Source organism: Bos grunniens, chromosome 9 (genome assembly GCF_055505025.1).
Source record: "Bos grunniens cultivar Pamir isolate PY7600 chromosome 9, Bosgru_T2T1.0, whole genome shotgun sequence".
NCBI classification, from domain to species: domain Eukaryota; kingdom Metazoa; phylum Chordata; class Mammalia; order Artiodactyla; family Bovidae; genus Bos; species Bos grunniens.
In genome coordinates this window covers 92,717,473-92,740,240 of record NC_141173.1, presented here as the reverse complement: position 1 = coordinate 92,740,240, position 22,768 = coordinate 92,717,473, and the positions used below count along the sequence as shown (strand labels likewise).

Genomic DNA, 22,768 nt, shown 5'->3' with positions numbered 1-22,768 from the left:
ATGGTTGTGAGAGTTGGATGGTAAAGAAGACAGAGTACCAAAGAATTGATGCCTTTGAACTGTGGTGCTGGAGAAGACTCCTGAAAGTCCCTTGGACAGCAAGGAGATCAAACCAGTCAATCTTAAGGGAAATCAACTCTGAACACTCATTGGAAGGACTGATGCTGAAGCTCCAATACTTTGGCCACCTGATGAGAAGAGCTGACTCACTGGAGAAGTCCCTGATGCTGGGAAATATTGAAGGCAGGAGGAGAAGAGGGCGATAGAGGATGAAATGGCTGGATGGCATCACTGATGCAACGGACATGAACTTGGGCAAACTTTGGGAGATGGTGAGGGACAGAGGCCTGGCAGGCTAAGCTGCAGTCCATGGGGTCGCAAAGAGTCAGACACGACTAAATAAAGGCTTGACCACTGTAATTCAACAGTGGCCACTATAAAAAAACCGAATGAGAATCACCCCTTGCTCCAAAACCCAAGGGAACCGTGGTGACTACTGGTGCCCAGACCACCATGTGGCCCGGTGCTGAGTGGCCATCCACCAAAGGGTAACATCACTGAACTGCAGCCATGGCCACTTCCGTTAAGGTGTGCAAATCACTTCTGCCCTCCAGGTAGGGCAGCTTCTACAGAAGCATTTCTTATTACCATCACATTAATGGCCTTGGAAGCACATGTCAAATTACTTCTGCTCAGTGTGCCTCAAGGAGAGAAAATTGAAACTCCGAGGGCTCTCACAGCAGATGCTTTTGGATCAAATGGCTCGTAATTACTACTTGGATCTCTGAAGGGAAGTGAGTGGCAAAATCACAATCTGGCCGTCACAAAACGGGCCCACACCACAGTTGCTGATAAAAGGAAGGTCTATTAGCAAGTGAGATGAGGGAAGAACACAAAAGACGTTCGTACTCTTGGCTGTCTTAACAGCAGCAACATGTCACAGAGGCGGAGGTGTTCATTTCCTTCTTGGGTGGATGCCCAAACATCAATTGATATGAAAGGGAAACAAAGACCTATCTATGTACCATCCATCTGTGCACGTACGACAGTTGTGTATGGCTCCAGATTAAACGTTCTATTTAAACAGACCAGAGTGATGGTCAAGAGTAAGCGGTTTCATTCATAGTTTCCACTAAAAAAAAAAAAAAAAAAATTAGCATTTTTTTTCCCCCCAGTTTGGAGCTTAGGACTAGTGTGACAATGCTTCATTCACTCACTGCCACAGAAAGTTGGGACACCCCAAGCCAATTTTCCAGGAGTGAGAGCCAAGGCCCAGGGCGCCAGGGTATCTGCAATGATGCTTCTGGGGTAGCTCCCTTCCAGAGCCTCAGCGGGGGATTTGTTGTCACTATCTCCATAACAAACACATCCCTTCAAACTCTGACTGAGACGTATTATTACTCACCAAGAAGTACCCTATGAAAAGCTTTCACTTTTTTTGGCGGGCCAAAGTGTCCTTTAAAAAAACCGCTCAAATAAGACTGGCTGGATTCCAACATTAACAGATTTCAAATTAGGGTGACTCACAGTTGGACTGTTACACGATGCACCGATTAGAATGGAATATTTTTAAATACCCGTGACCCTCCTCCCTCCCAGCACTCAGGAATGACTGCCTTTCTGTGTTACGCTGGTGGACATAACACACTATTCACAAATAGATGGTTTGTGCAAGTTATAAATATTCTCCAAGAATGGTTAGCAGGAAAAAAAAACTAGTGGAATGAAATATTAATTATTCAACCAGCTACAGGCAGAATCTTAAGTCTCAGAGATATTAAAAAAAAATCAAATACCCTTCATTCTGTCTGCTACTCAATTTAAACCTAGTTATCTGAGTACTACAGGACAGAAATAATTGACACGGCATTAAAATAGCCCTCTATGTCAAAGGAATTTCTTCACTGTTGCTATCCAGAAGCAATGTTTAGTTAAAACAAATAGGGATAAATGTTTAAATATACATGCTTTAAAAAAAAAAATAGCAAACAATAATACTTTCCTCTCACTGGTTATAGCACCAATGGGGCTTGTTAATTAAATCACAAGAAGATGATTTGGTCACTTGAACCCAATTTAAATAAGACTAAGCTTAATTCTAATCATTAATGACTACCAAAATTTATTTTCAGTGTTCAACGTAAGTTCTGTTAATAGAAAGTGTTTTGATGATACAATTTCTAAACTCTCAAAGTAGGAAATTTAAATTATCACAATGCTGGAAAAGATATAACCTTAAAACCATGTGGCTTTTATTGCAGATCAAACAGTTCTTCTCAACCATTAAAGGGCTACATCTAATACAGACAAGTAATAAGCAAATTTACTAAGCAATACTATATCCTTAGCAGTGAGTCATGGGTTAAGAATATACACATAATCAAAAGCGAAAGTGAAAGCAGCTCAGTTGTGTCTCACTCTTTGCAATTCTCCAGGCCGGAATACTGGAGTGGGTAGCCTTTCCCTTCTCCAGGGGATCTTCCCGACTCAGGGATCGAACCCAGGTCTCCTGCATTGCAGATAGATTCTTTACCAGCTGAGCCACCAGGGAAGCCCAAGAATACTGGAGTGGGTAGCCTTTTCCTTCTCCAGCGGACCTTCTCAACCCAGGGATTGAACCTAGGTCTCCTGCGTTACAGGGGGATTCTTTACCAGCTGAGCTACCAGGGAAGCCCAACACATAATCAAAGGTCCTAGTCATAAACTTGCCTGGGAGATATGACATGTGTACTTGGTGGGATGACTAAAAGAGAATAAGAAGCAAACAAATAATAATGATATAATTTGATGCTGTTGCTGTTCAGTCGCTAAGTCGGGTCCAACTTCTCGCAAACAATTTTTTTAATCAAGAAAAATGTCTCGTCGACTGTGTAATTTGATCTGGATTTTGAAAAAAGCTCTGAGTGTATATAGAAATAACAGGGCAGAGAATGGAAATCATTTATTATGAAAAGTCTACCATTTTGATGGTATGATCTATAAAGAGGAAGGTTTGGATGTGGCTTCCTCAGAGTTCCACTTAGTCAAATCAGGTGGCGCTAGTGGAAAAGAACCCATCTGCCAACGCAGAAGACACGAGAGATTGCGGGTTTGATCCCTGGGTCAGGAAGATCCCCCGGAAGAGGGCATGGCAACCCACTCCAGTATTCTTGCCTGGAGAATCCCATGGACAGAGGATCCTGGCGGGCTACAGTCCATAGGGTCACAAAAAGTCAGACATGACTGAAGCCACTTAGCACACATGCAGCAAAAGGAGACCAGCCAGGAGCAGTGCCCATGACCTGGCCTCCTGGAATAGCCACCCTAGCTCACTTGACCTGCCCTCTGGCAGCCCCTGTGCTGTGAGTATGGGAGGTGAGGGCAGGGTTTTGAGCAGAGGTTCTCTACCCCATCTCAGGACACCGTGGGCAGGGCTTAACTATGAGGGGTGGTTCAACAATAACCATGGAACTGAGCCCCTGCTCACTACCCACAGTTGGGTCCACTTCCCATGGAGGCGGAAGATGTGGCTGTCTATGGAGTATATTTTAAGATCACCAGAAATTTCCTCATTTACCTCCCTCTAGACCCATCACAGGGTCTTAAACACTCCGCCATTCCTCAGGTCTTTCAAACTATCGCCAATTCACTGAATTACCCCAATTAATTTGTTATGTAATATTGCCTACTTCTGTAAAAACACATTAAATTGTGTCTAAGCCCTTAAAATCAGGTTGGAGCCTCAACAAATAGTTTAGAGGGTTATTGGACATAAAACCCCAAGATACAATGATTTAGTGAGGAAGGAGATAAGAGAAATAGTAACACAAAAGACAGCTTTAATTGGAAGGTGTGGATTTGAAAAAGACACAAAGAAGAGGCGTGAGCTCACCCAGACCACCTTCACCCACCTCAGAATTCCATCCAGCAATGGTTCTGGGCTTTGCTTAGTCAGAAACTGTCCTGGGGACTAGACAGAGTCCCTGTGCTCAGCTCTACTGAAGGCACCAAAGGCTGCTGATTCACAGCGTGAAGCACTGTGTGTGTGAAGACCCCTGACACTCTGAGAGGAAAACGCAAGTTTGGATCCACTAAACTCTGATGACAGTAAGTACTACCCGAGGAACAGGGATAAATAAAAGTCGCTATTTTGACTTCAGTCTAGCTATATACCACTTCAATCTAGCTATATTCATGGGAAGGACTGATGCTGAAGCTGAAACACCAATACTTTGGCCATTTGATGCAAAGAACTGACTCATGTGAAAAGACCCTGATGCTGGGAAAGATTGAAGGTGGGAGGATAAGGGGGTGACAAAGGATGAGATGGTTGGATGGCATCACCGACTCAATCAATGGACGTGAGTTTGAGTAAGCTCCGGGAGATGGTGACGGACAGGGAAGCCTGGCGTGTTGCAGTCCATGGGGCTGAAAGAGTTGACACGACTGAGCGACTGACCTGACTGATACCACTTTGAAGATGCAGTTACCATGAGTTTAAGATACCTTCAAAAATAACTGGCATTCTGAAAACACCTTTTACCTACTCGGCACCATTTGAGTTCCAAATTTATTTTCAACAGGTTCAGATAAAGATTAAGCATGCCCCATTTAACTTAGCATTTCTGTCATCCAAGGAAAATAAGACAGCTGCCGTCTGCAACCTTGCTTACCTCACTGGAGTTATTGGAGCTTTGAGGTAGCTGAGTTCCGGAAAATCCATGGCTGCCACTGGAATCGAATATCTGATAGACAGCAGGAGAAAAAAAGACTAATGAAGTGGCTCTGCAATATTCATTTGGCAGTTACTTTCTCAGTATTTAAAAATTTAAGTTCTATAACATTTGACAAGATCTTCCTATCACAATGTATATTATTTACGACTCTACTACATCTAAAGTTTTAACTTAAAGTTGCTTTTTTTTCCTTCCCATATGGTTACATATATTACTTTTCTATGATACATATTGTTCAGGTCATCCTAGATCTTCTTGATGTTGGAGAAGGCAATGGCACCCCACTCCAGTACTCTTGCCTGGAAAATCCCATGGATGGAGGAGCCTAGTAGGCTGCAGTCCATGGGGTCGCTAAGAGTCGGACATGACTGAGCAACTTCACTTTCACTTTCATGCATTGGAGAAGGAAATGGCAACCCACTACAGTGTTCTCGCCTGGAGAATCCCAGGGATGGGGGAGCCTGGTGGGCTGCTGTCTATGGGGTCGCACAGAGTCGGACATGACCGAAGTGACTTAGCAGCAGCAATAACTTCTCCCCTGGAGAAGGAAATGGCAACCCACTCCAGTATCCTTGCCTGGAGAATCCCATGGATGGAGGAGCCTGGTAGGCTATAGTCCACAGGGTCGAAAAGAGTCGGATACGACTGAGCAACTTTTTACTTTACTTTACTTACACATTTCTGAAGATGCAGAAATCAGAGTTGGCAAAGCCACCAAAATCAAGTTTATAACTATTTTTTAAATGTGCATAGAAAAAATATTAGGAAGAAATAGAGCTAAATATTAAACATGGTTGTGTCTGGGTAGAGGAACTAGGAATAATTTCTTTTTCCAATTTTTATCTTCTAGATTTTATAGTGGAATACTAAACATTAAAGAATAGGCCATTTAAACATTTATACCAAGTACATCAGCTCTCAGCCCAGGCAGTACTAGTGGTAAAGAACCTGCCTGCCAAGGCAGGAGACACACAAGGCTCAGTTAGATCCCTGGGTCAGAAAGATTCCCTGGAGAAGGGCATGGCAACCCACTCCAGTATTCTTCCCTGGAGAATCCCATAGACAGAGGAGCCTAGCAGGCTACAGTCCATAGGGTTGCAAAGAGTAGGACACAACTGAAGCAAATTAGCACACACAATATCAACTGCATTCAGTTATGTAAATTCATTGTTCAGTCGCTCAGTTCATGCCCAACTCTTTGCAATAAACCGCAGCACGCCAGGCTTCCTTGTCCATCACTATCTGCCAGCATTTGCTCAAACTCATGTCCGTTGAGTCAGTGATGTCATCCAACCATTTCATCCTTTGTCACCCTCTTTCTCCTACTGCCCTCAATCTTTCCCAGCATCAGGGTCTTTTCCAATGAATCAGCTCTTTGCATCAAGCGGCCAAGTATTGAAACTTCAGCTACAGCATCAGTACTCCCAATGAATGTTCAGGGTTGGTTTCCTTTAGGATTGACTGGTTTGATCTCCTTGCAGTCCAAAGGGACTCTCAAGAGTCTTCTCCAAAACCACAGTTCAAAAGCATCAATTCTTCTGAAAGAAGCGCTCAGCCTTCTTTATTGTCCAACTCTCACATCCATATATGACTACTAGAAAAACCATAGCTTTGACTATACTGACCTTTGTCAGCTTTATAGTATGTTGTGTACCTTTGTCAGAGCTTTTCTTCCAAGGAGCAAGTGTCTTTTAATTTCATGGCTGCAGTCACCATCTGCAGTGATTTTGGAGCCCAAGAAAATAAAGTCTGTCATTGTTTCCACTGTTTCCTCATCTATTTGCCATGCAGTGATGGGGCCGGTTGCCATGATTTAAGTATGTGAATGTTGAGTTTTAAGCCAGTTTTTTCACTCTTCTCTTTCACCTTCATCAAGAGGCTCTTTAGTTCCTCTTCACTTTCTGCCATAAGGATGGTATCACGGGCATGTCTCAGGTTATTGATATTTCTCCCGGCAATCTTGTTTCCAGCTTGTGCTTCCTCCAGTTTTGCATTTCGCATGATGTACTCTGCATTTAAGTTAAATAAGCAGGGTGACAATATACAGTCTTGACATACCCCTTTCCCAATTTGGAACCAGTTCATTGTTCCATGTCCATTCTAACTGTTGCTTCTTGTCATGCATACAGGTTTCTCAAGAGGCAGGTAAGGTGCTCTGGTATTCCCATCTCTTTAAAGAGTTTTCCAGAGTCTGTTGTGATCCACATAGTCAAAGGCTCTTCGGGCAGTCAATGAAGCAGATGTTCTCCTGAAATTCCCCTTGCTTTTCCTATGATCCCACAGATGTTGGCAATTTGATCTCCGGTTCCTCTGCCTTTTCTAAATCCAGTTTTTATGTACGGAAGTTCTCGGTTCATGTACTGTTGAAGCCTGGCTTGGAGAATTTTAAGCATGACCTTTCTAGCATGTGAAATAATGCAATTGTGTGGTAGTTTGAATATTCTTTGGCATTGTCCTTCTTTGGAATTGGAATGAAAACTGTTCTTTTCCAGTCTTGTGGCCATTGCTGAATTTCCAAATTTGCTGGCATATTGAGCGCAACTCTTTAACAGCATCATCTTTTAGGATTTGAAATAACTCAGCTGTAATTCCATCGCCTCCACTAGCTTTGTTTGTAGTAATGCTTCCTAAGGCCCACTGACTTTACATTGTACATTTCCTAATACTGCACAGGAGGCAGTGATCAAAACCATCCCCAAGAAGAAGAAATGCAAAATGGTAAAATGATTGTCTGAGGAGGCCTTACAAATAGCTTTGAAAAGAAGAGAAGTGAAAAGCAAAGGAGAAAAGGAAATATATACCCTTCTGAATGCAGAGTTCCAAAGAACAGCAAGGAGAAATAAGAAAGATTTGAGAGACTAGCACTGAAACATGTATATTACCATATATAAAATAGATGACCAGTGCAAGCTCAGTGCATGAAGCAGGGCACTCAAAGCCTGTGCTCTGGGACAACTCAGAGGGATGAGGTGGGGATCGAGGTGCGAAGAGATTCAAGGCAGGGGACACATTTGCACCTATGGCTGATTCATGTCAACGTATGGCAAAAACCATCACAATATTGTAATTATCCTCCAATTACAAAAAAAAATTTTTTCAAGCCTTAAGTGAACAATGCAAAGAAATAGAGGAAAACAATAGAATGGGAAAAAGTAGATATTTCTTCAAGGAAATTATAAATGCCAAGGGAACATTTCATGCAAAGACGGGCACAATAAAGGTCAGAAATGGTATGGACCTAACAGAAACAGATATTAAGCAGAGGTGGCAAGAATTACACAGAAAAACTGTACAAAAAAGTCTTACTGACCCAAACAACCACGATGGTGTGATCGCTCCCCTACAGCCAGACATCCTGGAGTTATATAAATACCGACACTACAATTAGCTTCATATCTTTTTAAAACAAAAATGTTCAAGCAAATGCTTTTGCTTCATAAAATTTTACATTAAGGACATTTACCATATATGATGGGGTAAAGACTATATTAGGCTTATATCAAATTAGCTAAACGTCAACATTTTATAAGCAAATTACCAAGATACTTATTGTCATTTAATTATATAGAATTTGCTGTCTTGATTAAAATGAGAATTTGTCTAAAGACATTATTTAAACTTCATAGAACTTGAATTCAAAAAGATGAGCCGAGCATTAGCTAATGGTGTATCAGTTCAGTTGCTCAGTCTTGTCTGACTCCTTGCGACCCTACGAACTGCAGTATGCCAGGCCTCCCTGTCCATCACCAACTCCCGGAGTTCGCCCAAACTCATGTCCATTAAGTCGGTGATGCCATCCAGCCATCTCATCCTCTGTCGTCCCCTTTTCCTCCTGCTCCCAATCCCTCCCAGCATCAGTGTCTTTTCTAATGAATCAACTCGTCACATGAGGTGGCCGAAGTATTGGAGTTTCAGCTTCAGCATCAGTCCTTCCAAAGAACAACCAGAACTGATCTCCTTTAGAATGGACTGGTTGGATCTCCTTGCAGTCCAAGGGACTCTCAAGAGTCTTCTCCAACACCACAGTTCAAAAGCATCAATTCTTCCGCGCTCAGCTTTCTTCACAGTCCAACTCTCACATCCATACATGACCACTGGAAAAACCATTGCCTTGACTAGATGGACCTTTGCTGGCAAAGTAATGTCTCTGCCTTTGAATATGCTATCTAGGTTGGTCATAACTTTCCTTCCAAGGAGTGAGGGTCTTTTAACTTCATGGATGCAATCACTATCTGCAGTGATTTTAACCATAATATATAATGAAGAAATGTTTTCATTTATAACCAACAAATGATTAATTTCACAATTGAAGTACAAATAGAATCACAATTTTTAAACATGATATCCTTTCTGATTGTGAGCATACAAAAATAGTGGCCAAGTAAAGGACTGCATGTATTTTTGCTTTCAATCAACCAATCCACTCCCTACCACTTCCACCTTTATTGCTTTAGGGTTATAGATAAGTCATAGAAGTTGATTCTCTCCCTGCTATTCACCTGTTTCATGAAACTGTTTCACAAGTTAAATGTGTATATGTATATAAAATTAGAGAACAAAGTTCATAAAACATGACTCTGCCAGCATATTCAGAATAACAGCTGTCAGAAATAAAAACAAGAACTTCCTTGGACTTCATCACATTTTCCCCATTCACTTAAATGAACAGCTCATTTTGTGATAATTTATCTTTCCAAGAGTCTTACAAAAAATAATAATCCTAAAACATACCGCTCAGCAACGTAAAAATCATTATCACATACTGTATTAGCAGCATTAGGAAATATTTCAGACATGAGTAATCAAAACGTTCCCAAAACAATTCACTATCCATGGGCCACCTTTCAACAATATGTGCTCGGGCTATTTTTACTTGGCATGTTTAAATAGCCGCTCATCCTCTTTCTAGGATAATAGGCAGCAACAGTGATCCAGTGCTGGAGGATCTAGGTAGACCAAGCCTCAGCCTTGACTCTCAGCTGCCTCAGGAACAAGGAAAGGAAGTGACCTCACCTCTCCCTGTCTCTGCCTTCTCATCTGTGATAAGTGATGACACAACGCCTACTTCGTGTCATACAGATGACGTCAGCAAAGCGTCCGGCACTATCAACAGAGTTCAGTTGCTGTTATTCTATTATTAATTTTCCATGTTGATTATAACAGAAAATCTATGACAATTACTTAAGGGCAATGACAAGTGCAGATGCTTTTCTGATGAGTCTTACCTTTGCGTTCCCACGCACTGCAGATGTAGGGTGTGAATACCTCTTTGGGAGTGCCAAAAAAGAGAGTGAGCAACTTGAGTGTTTTCTTTTGGGGAAAAACAGTTAATGCTGAGACTGCATCCCTTTGAAGCAACTTTGATCTCATTGTGAAGGCTGGTGAACATTTATGATTCACAGCATATCAGGGATTTCCCACTTGGTCTATTGTCCCTCCCATGCTGAGCAACTCACCTGAGTTATAGACGGTCTTTTCTCCTTCCCTTTTCTTGCAAGTGTGTCCAGGCCTTTTAATGAAGAAAACAACCCCTTCTTGTGTCTTCCCCGCTGAGTCAGCGAGAGAGTTCTTTTCCGAAGGGCAGAGTCATCTCTAGAACACACCTGATTTAAAACACAGTTTAGAAACATCATAAAGTGCATTATGTCCTAACAGGAATAAGCCCTGCTTGCTATAAATGTTAGTTGATCAGCTGCTCTTTGCAACCCCATGGACTGTAGCCCTCTGGGTTCCTCTGGCCATGGAATTGTCCAGGCAAGAATACTGGAGTGGGTTGCCATTTCCTCCTCCAGGGGATCTTCCCGACCCAGAGATCGAACCCAGGCCTCCCTCACTGCAGGCAGGTTTTCTACCATCTGAGCCGCCAGGTGTTCTGAGCAGTCCCCAGAGTTATTCCAAGTCTGACATAGCAGAGGCACATTCACCAGAGATCTCTTATCGAGATAACGTAAGTCTAGCTACCACAGTCACATCTCTCCAGGGTGGGCAGTAGGGTTGGCAGAATCACCTTCAGACTCCAGACTGAGCCAATGCTATCCACAGAAGCCACCCATGCAGAAACGATCTCACAAAACCCAGGGGAACTCTCGGCAGAACAGATCAAAGCACCTTCAATCAGCCCTTCAATTCTTCACACCACTGTCGCTGTTCCTCAGGGATTCCACCCTTTTGATTGTACGAGGTGGGACAGACAGAAGGGCAGAGGCAGACGGGAATATTGAGTAGCTGGGTACGTGCTTGCATGCTCAGTTGTGTCCGACTCTTTGTGACCCCCAGAACCCCCTGGCTCCTCCATTCACGGGATTTCCCAGGCAAGAATACTGGAGTGGGTTGCCATTTCCTTCTCCAGGGGATCTTCCCGACCCAGGGATTGAACCTGCATCTCCTGTGTCTCCTGTTTTACAGGCAGATTCTTCCCATTGCACCACCTGGGAAGCTGGATTCCACGAACGAGCAGCAGAGAAGCTGACACTCTACAGCAGGAAGCCAACCCTCCCTCCCCCAGCACCGGGTCCCTGGGTGGCCCTGGTCAGTTACTGGGTTAAGTCACAGCAGAGCCCAGTGTCAACCAGCTGGAGAAAGGTGAGCTTCCGCAGCGCTCCCTGCATGCCGCCGAACCGCCTTCCTTGGAAACTTACCAGAGCATGGAAAGAGGAAACTGACAAGATGCCCAGCCGGCCCAGGGCCAGCTTGGAGGGGCGGCTGGCGGCAGCAAGGAGGCTCTTGGGGTTCGGCAACTCCCCGCCCTGCAGGCTGGCCAGATAGCAGCGCATCCTGAACAGATCCATGTGAAACTTCTCCAGGTTCTGCTCCCATTGCTGGATCTGTTTAATCAAGAATAGGATTAATTTAAATAAAAATGAAGCGTTTTCACAGGTCAAATTGAAAATGTGACCCCTTTCAGCAACTTTAAGGAAAAAAATCATTTTAGCTGGTGTTGCATGGCTCAAATGAGCCTTCCCTCCTTGCCCCATCTCAAGCCCTCCCGCCAAAACCAATGGGGTCAGATAGCACTGTACTTCATCAGGATGGCCAAAGACAAAACCAAACCAGTGGTCCCGATACAGTGCCAGGGCACGACCTTTGGAGAACTCCAGCGCTGAAAACCATGCTGGCTTAAGGCAGGATGCCCAACTCTAAGTCAGTTACTTCACTTTGTTACATTTACATTCACAGCCTCTGATCTTAAACCAGAATAACCGAATTGCACACAAACAGATGCGGGATGAATGGAGGCAGTGTCTGCACATTTCTGTACATTCTCAGAATGACTCACGAAACAAGAAAAAACAGATGAACTTCAGGCATAAGGACAAACAGAGCTTTTACTCCTACTTTAAGTATTCTGGGGAAGAATCACCGTCTATACAGCTTTATTAAGACACTTATAGGGCTTCCCTGGAGGAGGAAATGGCAACCCACTCCAGTATTCTTGCCTGGAAAATCTCCATGGACAGAGAAGCCTGGCGGGCTACAGTCCATGGGATCGCAAAGAGTCGGACACGACTGAGTGACTAACACAGGGCTTCCCTGGTGGCTCAGTGGTAAAGAAGTTGCCTGACAGTTCAGGAGACACAGGTTCAATCCCTAATCTGGAAAGACCCCATATGCCTCGGAGCAACAAAAACACATATGCCACAGCTATTGAGCCTGGGAATAATTACTAAAGCCCACGCACCCTGGAATCTGTGCCCTGAAACAAGAGAAGTCACCACAATCAGAAGCTCATGTATCCCAACTACAGACGTGCCCTCACTCTCCACAACGAGAGAGGGAAAAAAAAAAAAAAAAAAGGCCTGTGCGTCAGTGACGACTCAGCACAGCCAAAAAAAATTTTTTTTAATTTAAGACATATATAATTATTTACAATATAAAACTTTCTATGTATTCTTCAAAAGTGAATTCATAAATTGGTAAAGAAATAAAAACTCTGGGGGCCACTCTCCTTTCTTCCAAGGATATCAAAGTATATTATATGTAAGCATTATCTTCATTTAGACATAAACGAATAGGCAAAGAAAGGCTCTAGGAAGTTGCCAACACCGAGATTCAGAACAGAACAAGAAGTTGGGCTTCACAGAGTGTTCAGAGGAATCTCGAAATTCAAGGGAAGGTCTGTAGTGAAGACTTAACGATTTCCCATGAGAACTGTGTCATTTCATTTGCAGCAACTGCATCTCCTGTTTTGCCGAGCTTTGCACCCAAATAGATCCTAACCTTTCACAGTACACTTTCCAGGTCAATCCCTGATCCTGGATAAATGATATTTTGAAGGATCTCTGACAATGAACACTCTGTTTCCCTCATCTCTCTCCAGAGAAAGGCAGAACAAATTCTGGGTGCTCTTTAGAGTCCCTCTATGTTCTCTGTATCTATTTCTTAGGAAGATCACTGCACACCTTTCTACATGAAAGAAATATGATGGCTACAAGATCTAAACAAGTAATTTGCTGATTTATCATAGTTTGTCAGCAAAACAACAAAATCTCCCAGAGTGCACTGAAAAACCTCAATCTCTAATCTAACTTCACTGAAGACACTGTATGACCTTGCTAGTGATGTAATAGCCCACTGATGTCAGCCTTGAATCAATACCAGTATGACCTGATGGCTTTTAAAAACGAAAATCCCCAGGTTTTTACCTGATGAGCCTACTCATTAGGTATGAGGCCCAGGAAAGCAGACATTTAATTTAAAAGCATCTGTAGCAATTCTGGTGCCCAGCCTGAGTGAGGACCACTGTTTCAGATTAACATGGCAGATCAAATTGAACAGCAAATCTCTCTGTAGTCTTATATTAGAGAATTCTAGATTCCAGCAGTAATGGATGGGTATTATGTAACCACAAACTACATCGACTGGAAACTATAATACCCAGAAAAAACTATACTCCCAGTTCTGTCTCACAAATATCTTTACAAGCTAATACCTGAAAATCCACACTTGTAGGCGCATTCTTTTGTCTTTTAATAACATGCAGATATTTCTCGGTTTATCTCTCATTTATAACTCCATGTGAAACAGCTAATGAGATACTTTTTAGGCGTTCTGGAGAGAGCGGAGGTATGAAAGTCAAAGAAACCAGTGAGTTATTGGGTACCAGACAATACAGAAGCCCACAGCATCCACAGAGGAACAAAAAGACAAAATAGCAAATAAAATAAAACCCAGGTCCAGGCCAAACACTTTAGATCAGGGAAGGTGACAATCTCATATTATCACTGACTTCTGCAGTTTACAAAGCTTTTTTTAAAAGGCATCACTGAATGTATTTAAATGACTATACATCAAAGCATTACTGGAAAGAAAAGACAGCTCCATCCTAAACAATACACAGGGAACCTCCAAATTCCATCAGAAACATTTTGTAATCTTTAGCACACCCAGACCTCTCTGCTCAAAACCCTGGGACAAAATGCAGGTAAGTTCATAGGAGGAATATGGATTCTGATGCTTAGGCTTGTTGAAAGAAAGAAGGGGCTGGGAGACTCCAATAGCCCAAAGCAGATCCTACAAAGATCAAGAATTTTGTTAATATATGTGACTATGTTTCAAGAGACCTAGTATCTCAATCAATACTGCACATTATGGAGAGCATTTTTAATCTGAACTTAGTAGAAAATGCAACTGAGAAGGGACTTTACTTCCATTTCAATGATGTTTCCTGCCGTCATCCTTTGTAATGGTTAATTCTATGCATCCACTTGACTGGGCCACAAGGTGCCCAGATGTGTGGTCAAGCACTAATCTGGGTGTGTCTATGAGAGAGTTTAGGGATGAGTTTAACACTTAAGTGGATAGACTGAGTAAAGCAGACTGCCCTCCCTCATGTGGGTGGGCCTCATCCAATCAGTTGAAGGCCTGGCTAGAACAAAATGTCTGACCCTCCCCAAGCAAGGGAGAATTCCTCCTCCGTGATGGGCCTCCAAACTGGGGTGTCAGCTTTTTTCCTGGCTTTTGATGACTAGAACTGAAATATTGGCTCATCCTGGGTCTCAGGCCTGCCAGGCTTCAGATGCAAACCACACTGTCCACTCTCCTAGGTCTGTAGCGGGCTGACTCACTGCAGATCTTGGGACCTGCCCATCTCCATACTCACACGAGCCAATTCCTTATAATGACTCTCTTTATGAGTATATTTTTTACACATCGTATTGGTCCTGTTTCTCTGGGGAACCCTGACTAATACCGCCTTCATTCCCAAAGTGCTCTGTGGCAGAGTTAGCCATCATTAGTCACACATCTAGTGCATGTGTAAGGACAATATTTATCTTGTTTTAAAGGTCATGGTTCTTTATGGACAGAATCAGTCAGAGAAGTTAAATGAGGATCTGAGGTTGGATAAGTAACAATGATTTTTCTTTCCATAGACTCACCACAGTTGTAGAGAAGGACATGGGAGAATATGCAGGTAAAAGTCTGGTAAGGACATGGATTCAGGTGCTTGGGTTAATTGGAAAGAAGAGAGAAGTACAAACACCAGACCCACGAGCTCAATATAGATCTTGTAATACCGGGAATGCCAGTGGACACAGGCAGTGAGGGCTGCCAGGCCGTCACTCCTCAGCAGAGGACACTGAGGCTCAGGAAGGAGGTGACTTGACCAGGGTCACACAATATGCTGCCCTTCCAGGCTGGCCAAGGCCCAAAGCTGATCCTAATGGGAACAACACGTGGGAACAGGCTTCCACAGAGCACTTGGAACACAGCCCCCGAGCCCAGGTCTTCTTGCTCATAAGGCTGGTGTTGTACACTGTCTAGTAATTACTTTGCAACTTTCATTTAAATTTTCATCTAATCATCAACCATATTTCTCCCCACAAATCCCCAGGTGTTCTATAGAGAAGCTGTAAGACTATCTGCTCTCTCATTTGGGTGAACATCTTGCCTCTCAATTTCCTATCAGCCTTGATATTCAAGTTTGGCCCAAATTCAACGTAAGATTAACTAAAAGGAAAACATGTTTTTTATCCCTTTATCCCTCAAACGATGAGATAAAGATACATTCTTTTTAAACGAAAGAGAGAAACAGAAGACAGTTTTGTATCTATCATACATGCTACCTCAGAAAATGTCTTCATCATTATGAAAACAGTAATATCATCCAATCTCACATTTATCACAGAATTTCTAGAGATTTTTTTCCTAATATGATCAAAAATGAAAATGCCCCAAATCAGTTCCCTTAAACCAAGACAGTTTCCCTCCTTCTTTCTACATTCTACTGAGAATTGTGCCTAGACATTTTTTTATTTCATCTGGACATGAAAATTAAAACTCAACTGCTATGTAGCTTGAGCTTTCATTTCTTAGCACAAAACACAAAATTAATATGAATGCAAAGGAAGTTTTATCTTTCATTTGTAAAAGAAAAATTATTAATAAAAAAAATTGAGGAAAACTCCCATTATTTAGCACTGATACAAACACAATGCAAAAATTTCCTCTTTATGGCTAATATATCTATATTTATTTAATGAGCTCAGAAAGGCTATGGTCCACTCTAGAAAGTGGGAGGGAAAGGAGATGAAGGCTAATACTAAAAATAACAGATGAATAAGTGATGCATTAAAAAGATGACAAGTACATTCCTGCCACACCCAACACTCCTAGAAAAATATTTTCTACCGTTTGGCCATTTGATCACAGTATTCAGTCATTTGTCCATTTCTAAGTTGGTCCTAAAAGATAATTAGTTTTTCCTTTTTTGGCAGAGTAAGTTGAAAACCTCCCATACAATATTTTCCAAGCACTAAAACCGACCTCCACAGAAGAACCCAGCTAGTAACACAGAAAACATTGGAGTTAACTGGTAGTTAGAGCAACCAGCTACTGGTTTAGAATATTGGTTATGTTTTATTTTTCCCTTTGAGATGTTCACATGCCATCAAATTCATTTGCCAAATGCATTCATAATAAATATATTTCCCATCACATCAAGCTCAAACATTCAAGTTAAGAAAACAAGCAAATTAAAGATTAATTTCTACTTGACACAAAACTGTGCATCACCTGGTTCCTTAGTGAGCAAAGCACAATCTGATTCACACATCTTTTTGCGAGGCTGGATCCCATTAGAAGTGCGGATTTGTGTTCAAGCTCGGACACTTGACACTGTGTGATGACATTGGACCGTTTCCTGCTCGGACACTTGACACTGTGTGATGACATTGGACCGTTTCCTGCATCTGTCCCAGCGTCTACACACTCATCCATCAGATGGGTGATACAGACAACCTGACCATGTGGAGTGACTGTAGAATCACACAGAATCCTGGCCTGAGCAGTCCTGAATGGTAGCCTTGGAAATCATGAGGATGAAGAGTGAAACAGGAAAGGAGATGCTCACTGGTGAATGAAAGAGTGAAGCCCCAAGCAAAGGAGCAGGAGCTGGTGAGGGGCTGGGATGGGGACCAGCCCAGGGAAGAGGGAAGGAAACACAGGAGTGTCCACGATCTACCTGGAACCAAGTACCAGGGAAACAGATGGTGGGGAGGGGCAGTTACTCATCCCTTAGGAGCTCTTATTTCATTCTAGGAATGACCTTATACGCAAAGGGATAATTACAAAACAGTGTGTGAGATAAAGAGCGACCCTGAGAATTATCGGAGCATAGTAGGTCCCTGATGGAGGGGTGGGGAGGGCGGTCAAGGGCAGCTCCTGGGAAGAGCTAAACCCTTCATCACAGACAGGCAAGGATGAGTCCAATGATGGGGGAGGGGACGGGGCAGTCTGCAAGCAGGCATGTGGTCCACGTGGGTCCTCTCTGCCTGAGGGAAAATCCAAAGAAAGAAGTGGAACCCACAGGAAGCTTGATGTTGCAGCTAAAGGTCAAGGAGGGGAGCTGTCATCAGAGACTATCTTGTAAGCAACAGGGAGCCACTGCACGATTTTTAATCCCAGGAATCCGATGGTCAGATTCTCTTGTTAGATGCAAACCACTCTGGCCTTGTGTGGCCCAAGCACCTGAGGAAGGGCAAAACCTGCAGCCTTAGAGAGAAGAGAGAAGACAGTTCTGCTACACCTCACCTCTCACAACCTACCCATCATGTGCTGAAAATTCAAACTGCCAGGATGACCGCATCATTTCAGAGCACTCTGCCTTGGCTCACGCCAACCCCTGGCCTGGAATTCCCTTTGCTATTCCTCTCCTGATTAACTCCTCATTCTTTGAGAAGCAATTCGAGCATCGCTCCTCCAGGAAGTCCTCCCTGACTACATATGAGGCTGAACTCCCCATGTGTCTTTCACAACACTCTGGAATATCATCTACTCCCAATTCATTCTATTATGTCAAAATTATGTGCTTAGCTGTCTATCACCCTGCTTGACTAGGAGCACCCTGAGGGCAAAGACAGCATCTTCTTCAAATTCCCAGTTTGCACGCTCACCTGGCCCAGAGTCTGAACTAACTGAATGTGAACTTCCCATCCTCAGCACCTCCAGTACGTGCCACCCCCTCCGGCCTGCTGCAGGATGCCTTGTCCTGCCTAGTCCCTGGTAACCTGGCCTTGTCTCCCTCAAACCCCCTTCACAAATACTCCAATGCTCTGTTCCCCGTACTGCTTCCACCCACGTGCCCTAGATCATATTTCCCTCAAGGTTTTGTTCCTTTTGTTCCTTTCACTGCAGTTTCCAGTGGTCTGAGCTCAATCCATCCTCTTTTTTATTTTAAAACTTTACACAAGGGCTTGCCTAGTGGCTTAATGGTGAAAAGTCTGCCTGCGGATGCAGGAGACATAGGTTTGATCCCTGGTCTAGGAAGATACCACACATTGCAAAGCAACTAAGCCCGTGTGCCACAGCTACTGAGCTTGTGCTCTAGAGCCTGTGAGCCGCAACTACTGAGCCCATGTGCTCCTGCAACAAGAGAAGCCACCACACTGAGAAGGCCTTGTACCGCAACTAGAGAGTAGGCCCTGCTCTGCAACCAGAGCAAAGCCTGCATGGCAGTGAAGACCCAGCCCACCCATAAATAAATAAATATTTTTAAATAAAAAAACTAAGTAAATATTGAAAACAGAGCCCATGGTTCACAAAACCCAGTGCAGTCCCAATCCCACCAGCTGACAGTTTGCTCCTTCAGGGCATCACCTCCCTGCTCCTAACTGACCCCAGGAGGTGAGAAAGGCCCAGAGAGAGTCAGGATGGGGAGAGGGAGCCATCTGGGAAGAGGCCAAGATCGCCTTAGGGTGGGGAGGTTTTATTCACTTGTTTTGTTCACTTGTTTAAAATAATAAATGGAAAGGAAAATCAAGTACTAATGGACTTAATTTACAGCTCTTCCTCCCTCAGAACTTCAAAGGGAACTGCCCTGTGGACAGTCTGCTCCCAATTGGACATGCCCAAATGCAAGTGGTGTCATCCTGCCCCACAGTCCCCAGAAGGCCTGGGGACAAGAGCACATGATGGTCTCTTCTAAGCCAAGCATGTCCCCACATGACGGCTTGAAACTCGGCTATTATTACTGCAATAGCGACTTTATCTGAAAAGGGAATCGACAAGGAGCTCCTCCAACCAAAGCTCTTCAAAGAAAACCTGTTCCAGAGACTTTATCTCGCATGATGTAATGTACTCTCTCAGTTCAGCTCTCATTAGGCAACAAGTTGACTAGTTCTGGGGTTCTTCGGATCTCTGGGGGAAAGTGCTGCGTAAATAAATTATTTCCTTGTATGTAAAATAAAATAGAGTGAGGTTGAGAGTTTTCAATGGTAATTGGATAAAGCACTGCTCTTTTAAAGATGTTTTTAAAAGGCACTTTAGAGAAAACTATATACTTCTGGGATATTTAGGAGATAATGTTCTTATTGATTTGATTTGTAAATACCTTTGCCTTTATATGTCATAGAACATTCTCTAGTCCAAAACCATCTCATAAAAGTAATCCTAAGCATGTGCCTGCTTCCCCCCCGCTTAATGCTTCATACTCTGTGTCTGCAAGTATAGAGAAAAATAGCTTTCTTTACAACCATCTGGCAAGTGAGTTAAGAACAGTGGGCACAGCGAATGTAGCTCACGTTACCTGCCGCAAAGCCCTCTGGGAAAACATGAATACATTACAACCTTAAAAACTGTGGCTCTGGTACGGAGAATATTTTCAGGTGGAATGCCTAAAGATCAACCCAATTGTTTCTTACCAGAAATTCAGCAGCATAATATGAGAAGGTGATTGTGTGCAGGGGAGGGGATCAAGGGAAGGGTGTGGGGGAAGGGGTGCGAGCAAGGGGGAGCGGGGTGGGAGAGGGGAAAACCAAAATGAAAAATCAGTAGTATTAGCGCAGTGCTTTAAATACTCATGCAATGATTCTGCCAAAGAATGCACATTGGTCACAAGTTATAATTACCCTAATTCTTTAAAAGAGTTCCTCTCCGGGCCATCCAACCACCAGAGACCCTTGGATCTGTGTAGGGGGGCATATGAAAGTAATTCCCCTCTCCCAAGAAAAAAACAGCACCAATTTTGACATCATAAATGAAGCATTTACCAACAATGAAAAAAATTAATGAAAATTTTAAAAATTAATGAAAATTCAAATTAAAAAAAAATGTTTGCTTGTACTTCTTGTGGCCATAAACAGAGAAAGAAAACAAGAGGCCAAAAAAAAAAAGGGGCCAGGACCAGCTCAATGTTGCCCAATTTCCCTTTCCTCTCCCTGACCTAAACATTTGACAACACATAAGGACCTGAAAACTCCAAGTTGGGTGTCCAGGAGACTAAAGTATGGCTTTAAATGTTAGTGAGCCAGTTAAAACCACACCTTCTCCCACTACAATCAGTATGAGATTCTAACTCTGGCACTTGAGCCCACGAGCGGCATCTCTGATGACAGACAGACTACCGTGGCTTTTGGATCCTGGAAATTCAGGACCACGAGGGAGACATGGTGTGGAGAAAACATGAAGAAAACCTTTCTCCTCCTCCTCAGGCCTTTCCGCTTGTCGTGTGAATTGGGACACAGCATCACATCCCTGCCTGCCCCAGACAGAAAGCTGAGAGGTCAGGGCCTGCCCGCGGGCCAGATCTCTTCCCAGACAGGAGCCGGGCCAGGCTCTGGGAATGAAGCGGCCAAGGGCAGAGATGTGTCTGTCCCCCGCAGATGCAGCCTTGTCAAAACCCCCAAAACCGTCCACTCCCACGGTTCTCCTTGGCGGCTTCAACTTCCTTTTCAGTTCCTTGGCAAAACTATCAATATGTTCTAGTTTGTAGTTTGCGAGCTGTCACTCTTTAAATAAAGAGCATATTTTGGAACTTCCTTGACAATCCAGGGGTTAAGACTTTCCACTGCAGGGGGCACAGGTTCAATCCCTGACTGGGGAACTAAGATCCCACATGCCACACTATAAATCAGTTGTCTGTTTGAGGAACATTTCAATTCAGGTGCATAGGAAACTATCTTTAATACTCTATAAAATTATCAAAAATGATGCATTGGGAGAAACATCTTCCATAAAATTTGTTAAACTTCTGTCGTGTTACTCTGGTCCAGACCTTCACAGCTGCACATGCAGACCAGGGTCATTCTGACCCCTATCCAAGCCACTGCCAGATTAATCTTCCAAAGAGGATGCATTCACCATGCTTTCATCACAATTTAAAAACGCATGTTCCTCCCTTAGGTCTAGAGGCTTACCTCCCAGTGTTATCTCACAGACCCTGAAAAAGCTACACCAGTCCCTGCCCCACCAAACCTCCATCTCTTCATCCCTTCCCAGCCCACATCTCAGCTCCCGTGTGCTCAGGAGACCCAAGCCCCACTCTGTTACTCCTACACGTGACCCTTGAACAATAAGGATGTGAACTGCACGGGTCCACTTACACACAGATTTTAAGTAAATACTACAGTACTATATGACTGTGGTTAGTTGAAAACAGAGGGCCAACTGTAAGTTACAAGTGGCTTTTCGACTGCCAGAGGGTCAGAGCCCATAACCCTGGTGTTACTCAAGGATCAACTAGACTACCAAATTGCCTACCATGTGCTACACTCTCTTCCCAATAGGGTTTGGCTTTCATACTTACACATCTCTTGCCAATTTTTTAAGGCCCTATTCTTCCAGGAAGTTTCCTCCTCCTCCTCAAAATTACAGCACAAGCTCAACCCATGATCCCTCACAGCATCTGATGACTATGCCCTAATCTACCTCATTCTAGAATATTCATTAGTTTCATGCTTATGAGGCCTGCTTTCTAACTAAATGATACATTTCTTAGAAACGGGATCTGTATTTTAAAATTACGTTTATTTGTTGAAGCTATAGGCATCTGTTCAGATCAGATCAGTCGCTCAGTTGTGTCCGACTCTTTGCGACCCCATGAATCGCAGCACGCCAGGCCAGATGGACAAACAGTGAGAGGGAAGGATTGGGTAGGGAGAAAGACAACACAAGATACCAGAAAAAGAGAAGCAAAGACAGATCTGGGTCTCACCAGAAAATCCATTCAACTGCACTGTCATTTAGAAACACTTGATGAGGGGGCAGGAGATGGGAATCACTTGGTTATTTTACTATTGCCAACTGACAGATTCCAAATTCTTAATGTGTCACAAATATATCATTTGAATGCAAGCCTTTCATCAGTTTCTTATTTACAGCTAGGAATTTCTTTCCACACATTCTAAGTTCTTCATGTATATGCAGACAGAAAAAAAAATTCTAAGCAAGGTTAAATATTCAGACACAAAGAGAAGACTATTTGTGATTTAAGTCAAATGCTGCAGACAAAATTATTTCTATGGGGAATCTAAATTGTTGTGTTGCCATGGAATTTTTTTAAAAGAACCTAGTCTCTCTATAATAATTTACAAAGTGAAAAGGACGAAAGATTCAGGCACACGCCAACCCATCTTCAGCCTATCCCTCTTCAAGTTCCCAAATCACTGGACACTGATTTTGAAGGGGACTGTAGTGGCTACTGTTGTGTACCACCTGATTCCCCTTTGAAGACAAAGGCATTCTTCCCCTTAGCTGCTCATGGCTCACAAATAGGTCTCTCTTTGGGAATCAGCCCCCTCTGACGGCAGCTACCTTGATCAGTTGTCATGGCATGCCCC

At 43.3% G+C, this 22,768-nt stretch overlaps 1 protein-coding gene across 24 annotated transcripts in view; it reads right to left on the bottom strand.

Moving 5' to 3' along the window:
• Nucleotides 1-22,768, bottom strand: part of TIAM2 (TIAM Rac1 associated GEF 2) — a 243,521-nt gene that overhangs the window by 87,093 nt on the left and 133,660 nt on the right. For all 24 annotated transcript variants that reach the window (XM_086318453.1, XM_086318455.1, XM_086318459.1 and 21 more), the window contains 3 exons: nucleotides 11,354-11,539; nucleotides 10,172-10,318; nucleotides 4,653-4,724 (listed from right to left, as the gene is read on the bottom strand). In XM_086318453.1, coding sequence (XP_086174579.1) covers nucleotides 4,653-4,724; nucleotides 10,172-10,318; nucleotides 11,354-11,539 — 405 coding nt within the window. The remainder of the gene's footprint in view (nucleotides 1-4,652; nucleotides 4,725-10,171; nucleotides 10,319-11,353; nucleotides 11,540-22,768) is intronic.